The 21487-nt window shown below is 34.6% G+C and overlaps 1 protein-coding gene across 1 annotated transcript in view; it reads left to right on the forward strand.

Annotated features, from left to right (window-relative positions):
- The first annotated feature begins 1711 nt into the window (after positions 1-1711).
- LOC138706132 (uncharacterized) overlaps positions 1712-21487 on the forward strand; it is a 52079-nt gene continuing 32303 nt past the window's right edge. Inside the window, exons 1-5 of the mRNA XM_069835120.1 lie at positions 1712-1780; positions 1968-2154; positions 12982-13139; positions 17236-17355; positions 20426-20560. Of these exons, the coding sequence (XP_069691221.1) occupies positions 1723-1780; positions 1968-2154; positions 12982-13139; positions 17236-17355; positions 20426-20560 (658 nt within the window). The 5' untranslated portion in view covers positions 1712-1722. The remainder of the gene's footprint in view (positions 1781-1967; positions 2155-12981; positions 13140-17235; positions 17356-20425; positions 20561-21487) is intronic.

The raw sequence follows: 21487 nt of genomic DNA on the forward strand, positions 1-21487 counted from the left end.
AACTTATTTCTTGCAGGTATCTTCGAGTTTATGGTGGAATTTAATATACTTCATTAAAATAATAAATTAACTTTATGCATTAATATTTCAATAATGGAAGGAAGGTGTTAATTTTTCCAAAGAACACGACAATGAAAGTGTAACATATTTTGTCGGCTGCTAGGAGAGAGATCTGCGATGATGAGGCGATAGTAGCGATCCTAGTGGTGGGCAACTACCCATGTTTGCATTTTTACTACATATTGAGCTTCGCGACTGTATATAGTAGACTGTGATGGTAGTATGACTTTACAAGAACTGACATTCTTCAAAAGCATGTGATATTGAACTTGTAAAATGTACATGTGGCAACACAGGCCACGTGGGTGGGTGCAGTGTTCTCGCTTCCCTCAGATTATTTCCCATTTCCATTTCCGTAAAACGGTTCCGGTTACAAGTTAGTAGCTAGTCTCTTCCAAACGTGTGATGCTGTAGTGTGCTCGAAAAATGCTACGAGGTTGTGAATTTCCTTGTAATTGTTAATTTGCGCAATTATTCAACAATGAATGGAAGTGAAAACATAATATATTTTGGACAATTTAGGAAACTCAGTTTCCGAGAACAGATTATTGCTATACAGAAGGGAAGGCCAACCCCAACACTACCTGGTCTTACATGTATGCATGTTGGCTAATTTGTAGCATGTTTCATTCAAGAAGGTGTCCTTTCGTGCTGTTAACTTCTTTCCTCCTCTTAGAAAATATGCAGGAGCCGCCACTGGCCTGGGTTAAGTTCATGCTGTAGGCCTGCTTGTACTAGAACGCAGCCGTTCGGCTACCCAATTATTCACAGAATAATAGTGGTAAACACAATAGGCTCCAGGCTGCTGGTCCCTCCTCTGTACAACGAGAAAAAAAAACGCATTCGGCTAGAGTCGTTTTTAACTTGCTAGAGTTATGCTTTAATGCTTTTGTGTTTAAATCAATTGGCTAGTGTCAAGTTTCTTTAAAGTAGGTTACGATATTTTACGACACTTTATCAACATCTTAGGTTATATAGTGTCTGAATGAGATGAATGTGATAATGCCTGTGAAATAAGTCCTAGGTCCAGTACCGAAAGTTACCCAACATTTGCTCATACTGGGTTGAGGGAAAATCCCGGAAAAAACCTCAACCATGTAACTTATCTCGACCGGGAATCGAACCCGGGCTACCTGGTTTATATATATATATATATATATATATAAAGTACTTTGTTTCATTATAAAAATATTGTACAAATGAATAAATATTTCGATATACGGAACAATACATTTTGCTTGGGAATAGAAATAAAGTCGGCCTCGGTAGCGTAGCTGGTATAACGCTGGCCTTCTATGTCGAAGTTGCGGGTTCGATCCCGGTCCAGGTCGATGGTATATTTAAGTGTGTTTAAATGCGACAGACTCTTGTCAGTAGATTTACTGGCATGTAAAAGAACTCCTGCGGGACAAAATTCCGGCTCATTGGCGACGCTGATATAGGATATAACTTCTGCAATTACGAGCGTCGTTAAATAAACCATAATTTAATTTAATTTAATTTAATAAAAATAAATTTTGATGTGTTCTTGATGGGTAATGGAATAAAATTTAGAAGGCCTTGCGAAATGTAAATGTAATATTTGAACGAGCATTTAATGCCAATGACGCGCCAATGACCGTCTTGAATAAGAAGGCGCTGAGAGCCTTGAGTAAATTAAATATGGCCGTGTTTATTTTTGTGTTGTTGTTTACTAGCACATTAGTGTCACGCTTTCTTTGTACGTATTAGTTTGTATTTTATTACATTTCGCAATAATTACATATGAAATATTATCTTCGTAAATGTAGTTAGTATGACAAGCAATGGATGTGTACATTAAAATATCTAACCTCAAGTCTGTAGGCTAATGCACTGTACAGATATAAGTGTTATATGTATAATATATTCAGTATTTAAATTTACAGGCTCAGAACAGCAAAATGCACAAAACTATGAATTGGAATTTTCTGCTTCAAAGTTCTCAATAGGCAAGACCATTACATTGAAGAAAGGGGATACGCTGAACCTAACCTGTAAAGTGACGTCGGCAAATAATATTTCAATACCAAGATTTAAATTAACAATACAAACTCCATACAATCCTCAAAACAGGTATGTTTATTAATTTGTGCATAATTTCACTCGTAATACCAATGCATTACTTGTAATTTAGGTCCACCGTAATTTATTTAGAGTTTGTTTGAAGATTACTTTGCGCTGTTTTAATTATAATCGCATATACGCAAAATATTAGTCCTTTCGGTCAATGTAGAGTATTCCCCGCCCACTGAACGAATATTAGTTAAACGAGCGTTGAGCGACTTCCGCCGATTTTGGAATAGCCACCGACGCACTTAGGTTAGGTTAGTTTAGGCTTTTATTATCCCGTTAAGATGTTTAGGATTAGTGTAAAACTAGCCTATGTCTCCTGTAGTGGGCGGGACATAAGTAACATTCACCAATTCTGCTGCGGTAATGATTGTTTTCTTTCACTTATTTACAATATTAATAAGCTTTTATAGGCCTACGTGTAACAGCTACAGTTGTATATTAATCTGTATTTCTTCCTTCCTCTTTAACAACATTCTGTATGCCTGTTATTTTTTTAGAAAGCAGTAAGAACTGAAGAAGTTAGGCTAAAAGTGAGGTCCATTCCAGTTGAACCAGAATAGCATTTCTCAAACTTAAGTCCTTAAGATATAATCTTGTGAAATGCAATGTAAATTTATTATTAAAAAAAAACTTTCTTATATGAGTAACATTACAGATCTGTAATTTAAAATTGGTAAAGAATGACGATCCATGTATTGTGGGTCCCTATCACCACGGTATGGCGCGTCCTCAGGTTGCGGATGGAGGAGATGACCTCCAGATATGGAGGGTAGCTGGGAATATATTGAATAAGCAGTCGTGGACAGCCAATAAGGGGTGGTCCTCCAGCTTGGGGGTTGCACAAAGGGCTAACAACTCATCACAGTAAAAAAACAACTTGTTACGAATCCATACAATAAGCTCGGAATGGGACTGATTCTCTGGCACGACCACAGCAAAGGAATAAGGTATATGATTATGTCTCGTGACCAGAATATTGAACGAAATGGAAACATAAACATTGGAGATTTATCCTTCGAAGAGGTGGAAAAATTCAAATATCTTGGAGCAACAGTAACAAATATAAATGACACTTGGGAGGAAATTAAATGCAGAATTTATGGAAAATGCCTGTTATTATTCGGTTCTGAAGCTTTTGTCGTATAGCCTGCTGTCAAAAAATCTTAAAGTTAGAATTTATAAAACAGTTCTATTACCGGTTGTTCTGTATGGTTGTGAGACTTGGACTCTCACTTTGAGAGAGGAACAGAGATTAAGAGTGTTTGAGAATAAAGTACTTAGCAAATATTGGGGCTAAGAGGGATGAAGTTACAGGAGAATGGAGAAAGTTACACAACGCAGAACTACACACATTGTATTCTTCACCTGACATAATTAGGAACTTTAAATTCAGACGTTTGAGATGGGCAGGGCGTATAGCATGTATGGGCAAATTCTGAGTGTTAGTTGGGAGACTGGAGGGGAAAAGATTTTTGGGGAGGCCGAGACGCAGGTGGGAGGATAATATTAAAATGGATTTGAGGGAGGTGGAATATGATGATAGAGACTGGATTAATCTTACACAGGATAGGAACCAATGGCGGGCTTATGTGAGAGTGGCAATGAACCTCCGGGTTCCTTAAAAGCCATTTGTAAGTAAGTAAGTAAATAAGTAAATAAAGAATGACGGTACTTACAGTATTCGACTAGAAAATCACACACACAAAGTATACAGTGACAAGCTCAAATCAACTTGTTGTGAAAGTTCTCTGTCAGGATCGAAATTTATGACACTGCTGTTTTTAATAAGCTCTCATTCTGTCGACAAATTGTTTATTGAAGACTTGTTAGAAATATTTTTAAAAGAACTTGCCTTTAGCTCTTTTAAAATGTTGGGAATTGCCTGTGACTTTTCTGATAAGCTACTGGAGGATGAAAGATGGTATTCATATTTATGTTTTTATATGTGAGGGCAGCAGTGAACTTCCGGATTCCTTAAAAGCCATAGATGATGATTATGATGATGATGATGATGTTATGGAATATGCTTATTAAACTAATGGAATAATGGCTGCGAACTATGACCTGAAAGAAAAAGACTACTTCACATTTGACTTTACTGCTAGCACTAGTAGTAATGAAGATAGATCCATGTTTATAGAAATTGTGAGTGAAATTGAATAATGATAGGAATGACGAGTGTAAAAGGCCACTAGCATGGTCTTGTGCAGCGTTTCTCACCCTTTTTCAACATGTGACACACTAAAGTTGTAATTTAAAATCCCACAGCACACTCATATAGGCCTAATCTAAGTCCGTGGTTCCTAAGTAGTAAGAATTTTTTTCATAACGTTCAGTAGAATAATACCACAGTCTACTATATACAGTTGCGAAGCTCAATATGTAGTAAAAATGCAAACAGGGGTAGTTGCCCACCACTAGGATCGCTACTATCGCCTCATCATCGCAGATCTCTCTCCTAGCAGCCGACAAAATATGTTACACTTTCGTTGTCGTGTTCTTTTGGAAAAATTAACACCTTCCTTCCATTATTGAAATATTAAATGCATAAAGTTAATTTATTATTTTAATGAAGTATATTAAATTCCACCATAAACTCGAAGATACCTGCAAGAAATAAGTTAATATAATTTTTGTTTGTGCAAAACGAACTGAAATTTACTATAATAGCTTCATTCATTCAAGATTATAGCGATAATTAACTATGAAACCAATAAATATTAATTTGCATTTCTCTTTACAACAATAATAATGGAAATATGAATTAATGGAGTAACTTACGTGTACCGGTACTTGTAGTGTAGGCTTACTTAGTTAACAAAGTGGGATGATGTTAAGCAATAATAATCACACCAGAATTGGAAATAAAACGTGACCAATACATTGTATTGTAACAGACTTTTTCTACGTCTCTAGTTAAAGCAACAAATAAAAATAACAACAAAATTAACAGCTATAATTAAAAACATATCCTTTGAAGAAAAATTTAGGCCTAAGCAATAATAATCCCACCAGAATTGAAAATAAAACGTGATCAGTAAAGTTCATTAAAACAAACTTAATTTTTCTACGTCTTTAGTAAAATAACACATAAAAATAATAACAAAATTAATAGCTACAATTAAAAATATATCCTCTGAAAAAAAAAAGTAGACCTAACCTTTATTTCTCTGGAAATATAGCAGCCTAAGTGACAGAACTTTGACCGGTATCTAATGTCCTTTCGGTTAGACTGAAACATTTCAGTGTGAAATTTAAGGATATAATGTATTCTAACAGCCACAAAGAACTTCAAATTAACAGTTTTGTTTCTGCACAGCATTCTTGTGGAAACCCAGGAACCTTTCTGAATCTTTCGGAAATCGGAAAAAGGATAACTCTGGCCTCTTTCTCTTACTGTTGCTACAATTTATAGCACTACAAACGTCTCCTCCTTGTCCCATATTATTATTCCAATTATTATATTTTAGCCATTAACATTTTCATTATAACCAATAACGAACATTTCACAAGCATCAATGTGAAATACGCAACGAGCTAGCACTCGATAGAAATACGACACAGTCCAAAGTCGACCATGGACAGTCTATTGTTTCTAGTTGCTAACTGCTTGGAGCGCTTTATCACGAGATTTGCAAAAAAACACCTCAAGCTTCGCGACTCTATATAGTAGACTGTGATAATACGATATTTTTTTAAGGTTGGTTCGTAGTGACACTTGTGGCAAAAGAGGTCGCAGTTGGGCTTTTACTTGGGGTTCTCCCATTTCCCCATATTAGACATCTACATCATTCCATCAACATTCCTCATCATTCCATAGAATTCCCCAAATTCCGGCTGGTGACATGTGAAGGGGGCTGGCCTAGACCAAGTGGGATTACCTGCTAGGAACCTGGTATGCATCGAACTTTAGTGTAGTCAGCTGGTATAGGTTTGGGACTGCACCCAGCTTGAGGGCCAACGCAATAGATGTAATGAGGTCACAGTGGTGGGTCGTAGTGTTCCCTCCCTTAAATTAAATTGAAGGTTGTTACGATATTCTAACTTTGCTGCCGTGGGAATTCTAGCTGCACAGTCATTCTCTTCTCTGCCGATAGCACACCTACACTGTGTTTACTGAATGTTGACTTGTGCCGCTTTCAGTGAAAGATGACTCTTGTGGGCTCATTTTTTTTACTGTTTCCACATTTATTTATCCAATTTTGCTATGACAATCTTTATTATTTTCATTTTCTCCCGGCACATTGGCAAATTATTTTCAGCGTGTACTGCGGCACATTGGTTAAAAAGGGCTGGTGTAGTGGTTAGTTATGGGATTCGAACTAAATAGGCCTACCTGGTTGGTGTTTTATGTGATGTTTTACGCTACTATAAGGCAAATGTCAGAGAACCTCGAATATATCTTGAAGTTTATACCATGTTATTAAGGTACTGATAAAAAGATAATGTAAAAGAGGAAATATTTTCAGACGTGCTCAGATCATATAAAATTTTTGGTTAAATTTTTTGACGTGCAACATATGTATTCTACCTACATTATTAGAAAAAATGAAATGATTTGGTGTAATGTTTTGTTACACTGACATCTTTCATTTTTATGTCTTGGAAATTTGAGGAAATTTCTAAGATTGCATGTAACATTTACACAGGAATTGGGATAAAATAAATACAGTTTGCTGTAAGATGTTTGTCTTTATTTAAAAATACCCTTACTTTAAGCCCACCCAAAGCGGGAGGTTGCCTCGTTACAGACTGATTACAAAAAATCAGCTCAAGGAGGCATGCTTAAGCATGAGAAAGAGAAGTTGAATACACTATTATATTATATACACAAATTAAATAAACACAACAGAAGCAGGAAATAGGAGCCTACATGCTTCTAGAAGTACAAGATGGTCATAATGTGCTTCTTATACAGAGGGAATAGCTGATGTTTTCTAAAAATGTGGTAGTGGACAGAGTGCTGTTCTACACAAGAGCAGAGTCTTTCTTCTCTGTCTTTCAAAACATGTTCTCCAGATTTTTACGTTCTGAAAAGTATTGAACCCACAACCTTGGGTCTAGAGGAGGCGAGGAGGCACCAGAGTATATAACTGATATACTGTGTGTATATATATATATATATACATATATAGAAAATCCACAAATTTTGGGAAAACACGGGAATTTTACTTCAAGCAAGTAAAGAGATAGGTTTGGAAGTAAATCTCGAAAAGACAAAGTATATGATTAAGTCTCGTGACCAGAACATAGTACAAAATGAAAATTGAAGAAGCGAAAAAATTCACATATCTAGGAACAACAGTAACAAATATAAATGACACTCAGGAGGAAATTAAAGGCAGAATAAATGTGGGAAATGCTTGCTGTTATTCGGTTGAGAAGCTTTTGTCATCTGATCTGCTTTTAAAAAAGTTGAAAGTTAGAATTATAAAACAATTATAGGCCTACCGGTTATTAAACTTGGTCTCTCACTTTGAAAACCAAGGGTGTTAGAGAATAAGGTGCTCAGGAAAATATTTGAGCCTAAGGGTGTTGAAGTTACAGGAGAATGAAGGAAGTTGCATAATGCAGAACTGCACGCATTGTATCCTTTACCTAACATGATTAGAAACATTAAACCCTGACGTTTGAGATGGACAGGGCATATAGCACATATGGGTGAATCCAGAAATGCGTATTGACTGTTAGTTGGGAGACCTGAGGGAAGAAGACCTTTGAGGAGGCCGAGACGTAGATGGGAGGATAATATTAAAATAGATTTGAGGAAGTGTTGGAATATGATAGCAGGGACTGGATTAATCTTGCCCAGGATAGAGACTGATGGCAGTCTTATGTGAGGGTGGCAATGAACCTCCAGGTTCCTTAAAAGCCATTTGTAAGTAAGTAATGTATACTGTATATTGTTTAATTCAAATTTTGTGTCATTTTTGTTAGAGTTTAAAAGGTCTAGTACTTTAAAGGAGTTTATTATAACATATCAATTATCTTATAATGGTGTAGGCCCTACAGTAGGCGTTCTCAACCTGGTGCTTGCTAGCACCATGGTGCTCTTTTAATGATATTTGTTGCTCTCATCATGTGAATAAAAAAATGCGAGCATGAATGCTTCTAAGGTCTTTTTTCATTTCAAACTTTGTTGTATATGAGCCGGAACAAATAGTGTTCCTATCCATCCATTACACTATTTTTGAGACCTGGTAGGCCTTCTCGTATTTCATGATGTATAACCCCTTTCAATTCAGTGTGGAATTAATCAGAAAAATCAAGATTATTCATGGTTGCTTGTACGGAACTTGATTGAACTCCAGTTCTCCTAAGTGCTGAAATATTTGTTGTAAAAAAAAGAAATTCATAGTCACTGGAGAATAGAAGATACAAAAAAGATTCCAAAAACTGCAGAGTGTTTCTCTCAAATGTCTGGCTATATATGGGACGATCCACCCATGAGAAAAAACTTTCTCACTATGAATTACCTAAGAACAAAGCATGATCACGATTAACTAATTCATATCTGCAGTATTGTTACATGTACGTACAAGTGACTTTTGTTGGACATCACTGAAATTCTGAGTAATATGCAAGTTCAAGGACATCGTTACTCTTGTGAATGTTTTCAAAGTTTATCTGCTTATATACCCACCCACCCACTTATTCATTCATTCATTCATTTTGTTTATTTATTCATATAGGCTTATTAAACTTATTCGATTTCATGGTGCTCGCTTACTTAGTATTCATGTGGATGGTGCTGACAATCTTCAAAAGGTTGAGAACTCCAGTATATTGCTTCAGTGAAAAGCACAGAGCATCTCTGAGAGAGTGTTTGTATTACATCAGATATTTAATATTATTTAATATATTTTAGTAAGTATGGGCCATATTCATAGACATTCTTAGCGTGGGCTTCCGGTGGATGATCAGCGAACTAACGGTTTTTGTATTCATATACCATTGTTAGCGATATGATATAATATGAATCCTGTACAAGTAATCAGTCGATAGCCAGGGCTAGTTTAGCACGCTCGTAGTGTGGGCTAGCAAAATATCTATGAATAGCACCCTATATCTTTATCTTAACTCAAATGGATTTCTCATTGCATGTATGGGTAAAATGTGCTGACTCCTAAAAAAAGAGGCTGACTGCTGACAATCTTGCAGTTTTATCTCTTTTTTGTTATACTATACTACACTAGAACTATTCATTCATTCATTCATTCATTCATTCATTCATTCATTCATTCATTCGTACTGTTTTGCCTAAAGGCAGATCTTTCATTGCAAATCCAGCATTCTCCAATATTTCCTATTTGCCGCCTTCCTCTTAGTCTCCGCATATGAACCATTTATCTTAATGTTGTCTATCATCTGGTGTCTTCTTCTGCCCTGACTTTTCTCTCGTTCACCTTTCCTTCCTGTTCATCCTTCATTACGAAGTTTCTTCTTAGCCAGTGGCTCAGTCAGTTTTTTTTCTTCTCCTGATTAGTTTCAGCATTATTCTTTCTTCACCCTCACATTATTAATAATATTTAATAAAATGAACCAATCATTTGCCAACTGTAGTCTAACTCATTAGTCGTTGGTTTTGTATGAGATATGGGCTACAAGTGTCATGAAAATTGATAGAGAGGATATATCTTGCATCATTTATCTGTAACGATTCATAAAAATCCATGAACCTTGGACAGACTGTACATGACGTCATCTTGATACCAACACTAACTCAGCTGTTGATGGTTTTGTTTGATTGAAGCATGGTATCACACTTTGCGTTATGTACATCAAGGAACATCGAGGACCTATTTATTATTATCTTTATGAATTCTTGTACCTTAATGATTTTCTGTTCCGAATTGTACTTTCCTGCAACACCTTTGTGTTGAAATATTAACATTTTTATCTGAATATCTTTGATGTGGAGTACTTTTAATTCAATTACAGTAGATAAATGAAGTTAGTTCTTGGTGGTCAAGTAGTTAACGTGTTTGCCATCAGATGATGAGGATTACGTGTTCAAGCCTGGCTGGGAGTGATTGATTTTTACAGTTGATGAAATTTCTTTTCATGTTGATCTAGTGCAGAGTTTCCCAACCTTTTGTGGGTCAGGGACCACTTAAAGTCCATTCTTATATTGGCAGACTGCCTATAATTTAGGCTGGTAAACATGTTTTACTCATTACATGTTTGCATAATGTAATAAATTAAACATTCGTAATAGATTGATAGCAATATTAAATTTAATTGTAGAACCTGAATATAATCTGGAAATACATACAATATTTACAAAGTTATTTTACATTATACCTCATCACGTCTTTGCTGTGAAAAATGAAGCCAGATTTTCAGATTTACCATAAGGTTGTTAATGAGATGTTTAATATTATCTTGCATTGTCAGTTTTGCAAAATCAGGTTCAGATGTAAATACTCAAGTCACAAGTCTTGTTTAAGTTTAGATTTATTATATTTCTTCTTCAAGAACACTAGAGCAGAAAATGCACTCACACAAGCATGTTGATGTAAATGGCATTGTGTTGTATTGCAGTTAGGAAGACATTGGGATACATGGATCATGCATACTAACAAAATTACAACAGATTCAATGCAGGAAACACAATTTTTAAGCTCGAATCAAAAGATAATTCCAACAGCTTCTCTGCTTCTTTGATGATCAAAACATTTTATGTCATCAGAAAGGAGTTTTTCGTCCAGTTGTTTATTTCATTACTGGAGGAAAAATATTCCATCAATTTTAATGTCAATGAATCAAGATGATGATCTGTATTTCAATGATATCGGATGAGAGATCATTCATATTTATTGCTAGAAAGTCACTGGAAATGGGAAATGAATTCTCTCTTTATGAACTTGTTGAAACCAAGGTTTAATTGCTCCAATCTTATTCTGTAGCCTATAGTGAACACTGGAATTTATAGAATTTAAAAAGTTAAATTTGTCAAAAAAATATTCCAATAAGGTGAGAACAATCAGTGAACATATTAAAGTTAAGTTTAATTAAAGTACCGTTAAAACACACATCTTGGTTCTGCAGATACCTTTTGAATCACATACAAGGGGAGGAACCACATACCACAGTTTGGGAACCACTGGTCAAGTGGTGTCTGTGCTGATGTTTGTGAGTTTAACCTGACAAAGCGTGTTTGATTTTTAAAGGCGATAATATTCTTAATATGGCTTTCTTGAAAACGAAAGTGAAGGTGGGTAGCCCATGTTTAGATTTACAATATGTGAAGGAATCTGTGAATCTGTAAAAATTCAATTGTGTTGACAAAATATCCATACAAGCCTTACAGATAGTTGATACTCCTTAAGATAGCTTGCTATGGAAGTGAAGGCATGTGTCCTCTTTTATAATTTACGATACAGTAAAGAGTCCTGTCCCAGGATGTGAGGGCTCAAGTTGAAATTTATCATCTACCTACATTAAAATATAACTTGGCTGTTCATAGTCTTCTTCATCCTGTTTGTGGTGTAGTGGTCACCAGTCTTACAATTGTATCCAAGGTTTGTGGTTTTAAATGTGATTAAGAACAGTAGATTTTTAATGCTATTAAAAATTCTTAGAATGACTTTGTTTGGAAAAACTGTATAACTGGGAGGCCAATAGATTTATCACATGTAATAAAACTTTATCTCTAATGAGAAAGATCCAAGTAAAATATACCTGTCATTCATCATCAGCCCCGTATTTAGATAGTGCTAAGCCCATAGACCCGAAAAAGTTTTGTGCTCCCCACCTACAAACCTACGCAAATCTTAAAACATTTAGCAATAAAACTGTAAAAAAAAAGTAGCATGTAACAACATTATTATGCTGTGTGAAACAGGCATCTGCGAAGTTGGAAAATATCGAAAATTTATTTTTCAGCTTTATTTTCTCTTTTCTCAAAATTCTGCCACCCCTACAAATTTGCGACCTTGGGCCCACGTCATGTATCTAGTCCATGCATAAATACGGGCCTGTTCATCACCCACTTCAAAATTCAACTTGAAGGTAAACAATGACACTATATGGCTGGCTTGAATATGCATGGATTTGTCCCAATCTACACCAGCAATCTTCATCATTCATCCTATCTGTCATTATAGAGCATTCAGAGTTCCGAAAATATCATTGGATATAAAGGTGTCTTATTAGAGGACATCACTCTTCTTTATAATATAACTAAAATAAGTTAATATTCACATATTTTCTAAAGTTATACCGTATAAATTAACAGAAGTAAATCTAAATACTCTAACTTAGCATTGCTTTAAACATAAACTCTTTATACTTCTTATAATTATATATTTTATTTTACGTATTATAGGAAATTTATGTTATTACAGAACATTTCTTCTGAATCCATGTATTCATATTATATATATTATATAATCTGTATGTATTTTTGTTATTCTGTGTATAATTTTATAATCTGCAAATTCTAATATGAATCACTTTGCCAAATAGAAATAAATATTAGTTTGTTGTATTTCAAATAACTGATAAACTAGAATAGATTTACTTCTGTTATATTATATACATTAGGAAGTATGTAGGTAACTGATATTAGTTATATTGCAAAGAGGGGAGATGTGTGCTAAGAACATGCCTATATGCCCAATGGTATTTTCTTAACTCTGGACACTATAGGTGTAATGGATTCCATCTTACAGATGTCTGGACCTCAGAAATGAAATTCAACTTGGTGTGCCTCACATAATTCGAGAAAGGTCATAGTCTACATATCTAGAAGCACTAGGAAGTGGTAACAAACTGTAGATGTGTAATGATTTTTGACTGATAATTAATTAATCCATATTTCAGTATGAATCGAATTCATCAGAACGAGAGCTACAATTCATTGAATATTGTAGTACAGAACTTACAAGAAAGTGACAGTGGGGACTACAAATGTCAAGCAAAAAATGATGATGAAGAACAGACGCAGCTCCAGCAAGTGGTGTTGGTGGTTGTGAAGAACAGTACGTATTATGAAATTTACATTTATAATAGATGAACTGGCATCCAGAATGGTGTTCATCAAAGTTAATCCCAGACCAAAAAAATACTATATGTTGCCAAATCTTGTAGGTAGAGTAAGTTGTAATTTGTTTACAATAAGAGCTAAAATAGCTTTTTCCAACAGTGCAGTGGTTTGAAAATTTGCAGGTATGGTAGTTTTTGTACATAGTAAACATATGTTGAATTTTTTTTTTTTTTTTTACTAATTGCGGTTACTTGACTGTTCGTCATTCATCCATATGAAGCCAATTGTATAGACCAATTTAGTGATAGTCGTTGCCCAGGATGCACTATAGGAAGCTGGTCTATGCTACACCGGCGATGAGATGAGATGACGATGGAGATTTGTTGGGATGCCACAAGGGAACCAGAGCTATTGGAGAAAACCCTTGTGTTATCTGAACCACAAGCTTGCCCAACACAAGTTATAAATTAGGAGTACACTAGGAATCAAACCCAGGTCCACAGGATTATGTCAAGTGCTCTAGCTACTAGAACACCATGGTGGCACAAATGTTGAATATGAAAAGAACATAAACTGCTGATGTGTTAATAAGATTTTGTGAGCATTTTGACTTGTGATTTTATTCAGAGTGCCATTTCTGTACAGTGAACAGCTATTAGTTAATCTGCCATTTATACCTCAGGAACAAGAAACACGTGTTTTAATTTTTCTTCGAAATACTGTATTTACAAAAATTACAAACAAGTTTATGAGATTTCCTGTTAAATTTTTTCCTTTCCCACTTTTTTCCTTGAAGATACCATAGTGCTATATATAGGTTATTGCAAAACTATCTACACAAATTATTATCAGAGGTAGGGGACACTAAGACAAACATTTGTTGTTAGTGAGTGTATGCCTGTTGATGTTACCTTTGGACACTAGACTGCTTTCACAGAAAGAGTGATGTACTATATTCGAACATTATGGGACATTGCAACACTTCAGCAAGGTTGTGAGGACTAATCTGCACAACACTTTCGAGAATTTGTAGGCTGGGGTGGACATGTTGTCTGGCCACTGAAATCACCTGACTTATGTATCAATTTCTTCTTCTGGGGACAGATGAAGAATCTCGTGCATGAGACTCCCATTGATTCAGATGAGGATTTCGTCGTAAGAATTGCTGTGGCTGTTGAAATGAATGCTTTCATGCAAGCAGTGTTAGTGACGGTCACAAATTTGAGCATCTTCTGTAAAATAAACTTGATCACAATTACTTCCGTTCATTGTTGTTTTTGTTTTTGTACTGCCTGACCACATCCCTTTAAATGGCCCTGATACTAGAAGATGATGGCAGCTGACATACACTCACCAACAAAAACATGTTTGTAATGATTTTCTCTATCTCCCATAAATGTTGGTACAGATGATTTTGCAACATCCAGTATATACAATAATAATTGTACAAAACTTTACTTCGTCTATAAATGGAAAAGGTGTTAGAAAAAAATAAACGGTATCATACATTGTGTTCCATTTCAATGATTTTGTCAGGTGAAAATTTTTCTCTTAATGACTCAGAATTAGATTCAAATGATATTGCCCATTTTAAATATGCTCCTCTTGTGTCAGCTGAAGTAGAAAGAAGTTTTTCGAAGTACAAGGCTTTGTTGGCTAACAACAGGAAATCTTTTTTATTTTAAAATTTGCAGAAGGTATTCATTATACATTGCAACTCAGGACTCATAAACTGAACTAAAAGAAGCATGCAAAAAAATCATAGCATACGCCAACTACTGATAATTTTAATAAAATAAAAATCTTACTACAATGTCAAATTCCATACTTTAGCTTGCTTCTCATCTGAATTTTATTCTTAAATAAATAGTTCTTTGTCATAAACTGATTTACTAATTTATTTTAAAATTGAAATTATTACGTAATTATAATATTGTTAGGTAATATTTTGTATGTTACAGTGCATATTTCTGGAATTTTTAGGTCATAAGTGCATATTTTATACTGCATATTTTGGAGAATTTTAGGTCATAAAAAACCCAGCTCTACTGGTTTATGAAGTGCCCATACCAGTACTTTCCTTCTGGCATTGGTTCCTCGAATATCAGCTGACATGAAGTAATCTTTCTCTTTTACAAAAGTAATTACCATTAATAAATCAACCCATGGTAGATTATTAGATTGTTCCTTCCGAAATCCTTCATAAATCATCGCTTTAGTTTTGGATATAAGAAAAATGTATAATCCCTACACTGCAGTCTTGAAGTTAGCACAGTCTAAACCAAAGCACACAATAAAAGCTTCTGATTGCTAGGATATCACCTCTTTTTTCAGATGCCTCCAGAAGGAATCATTGAAATTAATTATTATTCGCAGTAAATTTAAATCATATAATTATTCCTCCTAATTAATAATCATGGAATATAATATTATAGTACTAGTAGTAGTCTCTATTGCACAGGCTCTTGGATGGTCTCCATTTGTCTTCTCACTTCCAGTATAATTTTGGTATTGAATCAATATGGGATGACCTCAGATTTGAGCACTTGTTACGGTGATCCATGTCCATCACTGATTACACAGAACACAATTTGGTGATTTAAAAATGGAAATTCTGTATAAATGTGCTGTCAAACAGTCATGACCAGTTATTAGCCGAAACATAGCTACAGAATCATATCTAGATGATTCTGGTATTACAGATTTATTTAGAAGAATTGACTATGATTAATTTGTACTTTCAGCTTTAAAATTTTCAGCTAGTTCTTTTGAATATTTTTATTTATTATTAATTTTGCAGAATGATACGACAATGTTGTGGGCCTACTTTACTTTTGTAAAATTTTGGTAACCTTTTTAGCCTAAGTATCTGTCTGTTCATTCTACAGCAGCGGTGACCAAAACTCGAACTGCAGTGATTACATGCGACAGACATCCTATGAATTAAGGAGACGGAGGAAAGGTAGTTGGCATAAAAACTATAACCAGTGGTGGTTCCTGCACTAACATCTTGATCAATCCCGCGGATAAAAATCTCAAACTTTGCTGTATCAGTAATGTCACTGCTATCATCGAGAGCCAGTGAATAATATACGATTTTTCTTGCTTCTTTTTTTAACTTCCTCTTGAATATAATCAGGAATTTTCTAAATTCTTCTCTCGATACTTGGTCGAGAAATTCGTAGTTTTTCAAAATTAAAAACTTCTTATGGACAAGTTATTGAAGCTATTTTAATCATTACACTTTTGAGAAAGTGTGTCCTATTAAAAGGCTTTAGAGTACGAGATATTTCAAACCCCATTAGGTAGCTGACTTCCTTACATTTATTTATGTTATCTTTCTCTTCCTGGCTATGATTTAAGACATGTCAATTCCTGGCGTTTAACAGTTCGTTGGCACATAATATTGAATCAGTTTTTCTACAATATTACTACTAAATGAATAATAATAGTTACCCTCATCTAAAGATTAAGATTAAAATTGAGATAAAATCTAATAATTTTATCCTTCTAGGGAGAAGATCTAAAAATATCAATATTCATGCAAGTACAGACGAACTATAGGAACATGTACTTAGTGGTCAGTAATAATAATAATAATAATAATAATAATAATAATAATAATAATAATAATAATACATTATTCAGCGTGACAATTAATGTTTCTGTATATACTTCTAATTGAACCATTGAGCAAAGTAAACATATTACATTTTGTCCGACAGAACAACAAAGAAGTTCTCCTTCTCATTCTTTATAAAACCACCTCTTACTACTTGTAAAGACAGAGTTTGTAGAGTGACATGATACCACCACTGCTTGCCTTCAATACGTGAATGAAAAACACAGCAATGTACAGGAAACTCCTCGTACCCGCTTGAATGTCTGTGATTACACAATGTAATCACGACACGTGCTTTGGTCATGCTGTTCTACAGGTGTAGTAATGGTTTTTTTGTAAGGCATGAGAATATTAATAGCTTTTCGGAATATATTTAAAGACTAAATAATATAATGATTAGTGAATTATAGAAAATTGTATTAAAATGAACTTTAAATAGCATTGACACTTATGAAATACTATGTTTCAGAAAAACCATGTGGACCACAATCATATCAATGCCTTACTGGTATCTGTATTATGAAGCGATACTTGTGTGATGGTTATCGTGACTGCAAAGGTGGCGAGGATGAATCTGAAGAAGAGTGTGGTAGGTACATTGTCATTGTGAAAAATATTCTTGGAATTGGAGAATGTTATCTGCATTGTAGCAGAAATTACTACATTAAAAATAAAAATGAGAACTTTACCACTGTTAGTGTCACCTCCAGACGAAACTTTTTCGTAAGTTCTCTGTCATCCCTTGTTTCCATCTTCCTTCACGTGCTGTGCTCTGCCTCTTTTCTTCTTCTTCTTACTTCATTTAAGAATTTTAAATTTGGCTTAGAACGTATTTAATCCAGTCCTTTTTTTCCCTTGCATAGCTGATGCTTCTACATTATATTGGAGATCTAGGCATATATCACGCTGTTTTCAGTAGACTTTTCATTCATTATAATGGTGTGAGCATTCCTTTAATTTCTTCTTCTGTATATCCATTGATATGTATGTTTAGTCAGCAATCTGAAGACTGCTTGGAACCTCAATAAGGCATCACTCGTGAGGCAACTAAGCCAGGACATAAGCTTAATGGGGTATTGTGACCAGTTCCTTTCCCCTTCCATTGCATATATTAGTTGTATTTTAAACCAGTCAATGGTCTCTTGACTAAAATTCTTTTCTTGGACTGTTTTCCTTCTTTCTCCCTATTACTAAATTTCATTTACTTATGTAGTTTCATTGGAATCAGGTGTGGTTTAGCTGCGTAGATTTTAATAAATGCATACCTGTATTGTAAATTTTAGCTTTTGGTTTTTTAATTAATAAAATTACCAGTAACATTTTTCCCATGGTTGTTTTCCTGTCATTTTGTAAATTAAAAATGATACATTTTGAACTGTATGAAAGGAGATTATCGGCCTTGTTGATACTTTTTTAAACCTCTCAGTGTATTATTTCGTATGCTTTAGTTTGCATCTTAAATAGCCTGTACAGCTTTATTTCAGTCTTCGAACTCTTAATTGTCATAAATTACATTCCTTAGAAATCTCTGGTTTGTGCTCATTTTCATCATAATGCTCGTATTAATGTTTCTTACCATCCACTAACAAAAAAAAAAAAAAGTTAACTTATATTATAAGTTGAAACTGAAGTATAAAGAAACAGTGGTTCTTAAAATTGCGGAATATAACTTCCAGAAGGCAGAGAGCCAGAAAGAAAAAGTCAGTATGTTAGTAGTGTAATTGGAATGAGAATAGTACAACAAGAGATACGACAATTTTTAAAAATTATAGTTACAATGTATATGTATAACACCCAAAACTGTAATTTGTAGAATGAAATATAGCAGACTCTACTTAAATGTTGTTCTCTACAAATGGTTGGAGCTTCGTCTACATCAGGGATTGTCAGAAATCTCTTTTGTGTAATGACATGAGGATGGAGATTGTTTATGGGAAGAAGTAGGCCTAAATATAGGGTTTCATGTTGGTGGTGAACTGTAAACTTAAAAAGTTAATTTTTTAAAACATGGTCATGTAATATTTTCGTCAGTTATTTGTCATTTAGTGTACAAGTTTCACATAGGGGAAAGAACCCTGTATTTGATACTAATCTAATAATTTACAGAAATGAAAAATCCTTTTTTTGATGATAGAAGGTATTTTGGCGACGTCAGGCCCAAAATTCACCATGAGATTACCTGACATTCGCCTTATAGGTGGGTAAAACTTTGTAAAAGCCCAACTAGGTAATTAATTCAAGTGGGATTCGAATCCACGTCCGTGTATAGCTATAGATCACGAAATGATGAACTTGTTGCAACTCTAACTGCGTCAGTGGCTGTTTCCTATTGGCTAATATGAAATTGATAATCATGGCATCAGTTCAGTAATTTAAACTAGATATAGAGGAACCAATATTCAAATAATCTGAGATTCCCATGAAAGATAGCTACTTAATTCCTGTCAGAAATGAATTGAACATAATGGAATTCAACAGGATATTTAACATTATTCATTAATATATAAATATTCCTGGAAAAGCCCCATTGAAAGAAGAATAGGACCTAAATAAATTCTGCCAGAGAAACATACTTTTTTTTAATCTTTTTTCTGTTTTTCTATTCTCCACTTTCTTAAACTAGTATGTACACAACACCCATGCCCAAGGCGGGACTTGAACCCACAACCCTTTGGACCAAGTGATAGAGACATTCCGTACCCTACCGCTTGAGCCATCTGGGCCGGCAACTAAAACTGAATTCCCGACAGTGAAATGAAACCTGCTTACATCTGGGAATAGTTCAGGGAAATTAGTGCTCTTTCTTTAAAGAAGGGAAACCATTTGGAGATTTTGAGTGATGCTAGTAGGAGTTTTTAATGTCTGAATCTGTTTTCATGCTTTATTATTCTATGTCCGTTGAAAAGTAGCATAACTGGCAGAGGAATTTTCTCGGATAATAGCCATGGAAGAGATATATTTGAACGTTTGTAGGTAATCATAAATTTTGTCATTCACCCACCCTTTGTCAGATATACCAATAGCCCATTATTGAGGCAGTTTTGGCAATTTTTTGTTTTGATTTGTTTTTCAATTCCCAGAATTTTTTTAACAGATAAGATTTAATTTTGTTGACCAGTATTAGTACATAGTTTAGATTAATTTAATTTGCTAAGATAAATAGTTAATTTGTTGAGTACATGGTATGAATATGGAGAAATGTTTGTTAATTCTGGTCGAAACTTTTCCTCTTGGCCTTAATGTAATTAGACGGTGCATTGAAGACTGTAATGCATGAATGGTGAACTCCTTTTTATAACAGCTGAAACTAACAAAGGGTAGATGGAGTTCTAATTTGTACCTTGTATTAAAATTATGAATGCTCCGATTAGTACTAAAGGTATCTTAATTTTTGAGATAAAACATAATCTTACTACGTTAATCTCAACTGCTGTTTTATGCCAGTAGTTTAGCTAATTCATTTGTTTCCTTTCTTAGATAAAGATATTCGTAGTAAAATGAGCATTCTTTGCTTGACGGAGCATTTTCATTGTACAAAGTACATTCAATTTTTTGTAGTATTTCCCAAATTTTGCAGATGTTTGAGACTATCCTGTAGTAAATATGTAATAATGGATTTTAGTTATTTGTTCATACCTCATTTTGAATTTTGTTATCAGGGCCGAATCCTTGTGAGAGCAAGCTTCATTGTGAAGATCATCGTTGCATTCCAATAGACTGGTGTTGTAACTCCTACCATGATGTAAACTGCACAGTGAGAGTGCTGCCTCAGTGTTGCAACCAGTTATCGAAACGTAAGTAGTTAATGTAGGTATCAGAATATCGTCACTGGACCTCCAAAATCCACTACAGTGAAACCTGCCTTTGCGGTCACTTCGTTTAAATGGCCACCTGGCCAAAAGGCCAATTTTCTCTGGAACGAATTGGATTTGCCATAAGATCAATACAAATTCTCTCTTTATTTAGCGGCCACCTCATGCTTCGGCCAGCGGCCGGGGTCTGTTTGGATTGGGACCTGACTATAACAGTCACTGTCCAACAAAAAATTTTTTCACGGATACTGTCTGACCTATTTTGTCGATGGTTAGAGGACAGAGAGCAATATCACGAGTAGCTAAGTGTACAACAGACACCCTCCATATCTTGGGGTTAGTTGGTTACTGTTTTATGACTCTTTAGTCACTTTCCACTCTGACCCTGCACAGCTATAAATTCTTACTCGTTTTTAAAGTATTGAAAAACGGACGTTTTCTATCGAAAATGTCACGGTATGTTTTAGGTCAGTAGTTAACCATTCGATTTTTTAAAATTTTTTTTTCTCCTCTTTCCATCTTTTTCTATTTAGACCAGCTTTTACGAATTTGTCTTAGTTTCATTCAGTTGATTCAGAGGAACTGTGGCGTTAGTTTGAGAGAGAAATCACGTCTAACAATAAATCTAGATAGTGGTTAGAGGTGAGACGAAAAATGATTGAAGAAAGTGAGAAGGGAACATCTGCGAGAAAAATTGCAGATATATTTAAATGTGGAAGGACAAAAATACACGGTGTAATTAAGATGAAATATTAAAAGAATGGGAGGAAAATATGCATGGTGGCCAAAAAAAGAAGTGAGAATCTGTGTTTAGTTATGTGAATGATTTCGTTTACGAATGGTTCAAGTGTGCGAAGATGAAGAAATTGCAGTAAGTGGGCCTATGATTCAAGGGAAAGGTCTTGATAT

This window comes from Periplaneta americana, chromosome 9, assembly GCF_040183065.1.
Source record: "Periplaneta americana isolate PAMFEO1 chromosome 9, P.americana_PAMFEO1_priV1, whole genome shotgun sequence".
Classification (NCBI taxonomy): domain Eukaryota; kingdom Metazoa; phylum Arthropoda; class Insecta; order Blattodea; family Blattidae; genus Periplaneta; species Periplaneta americana.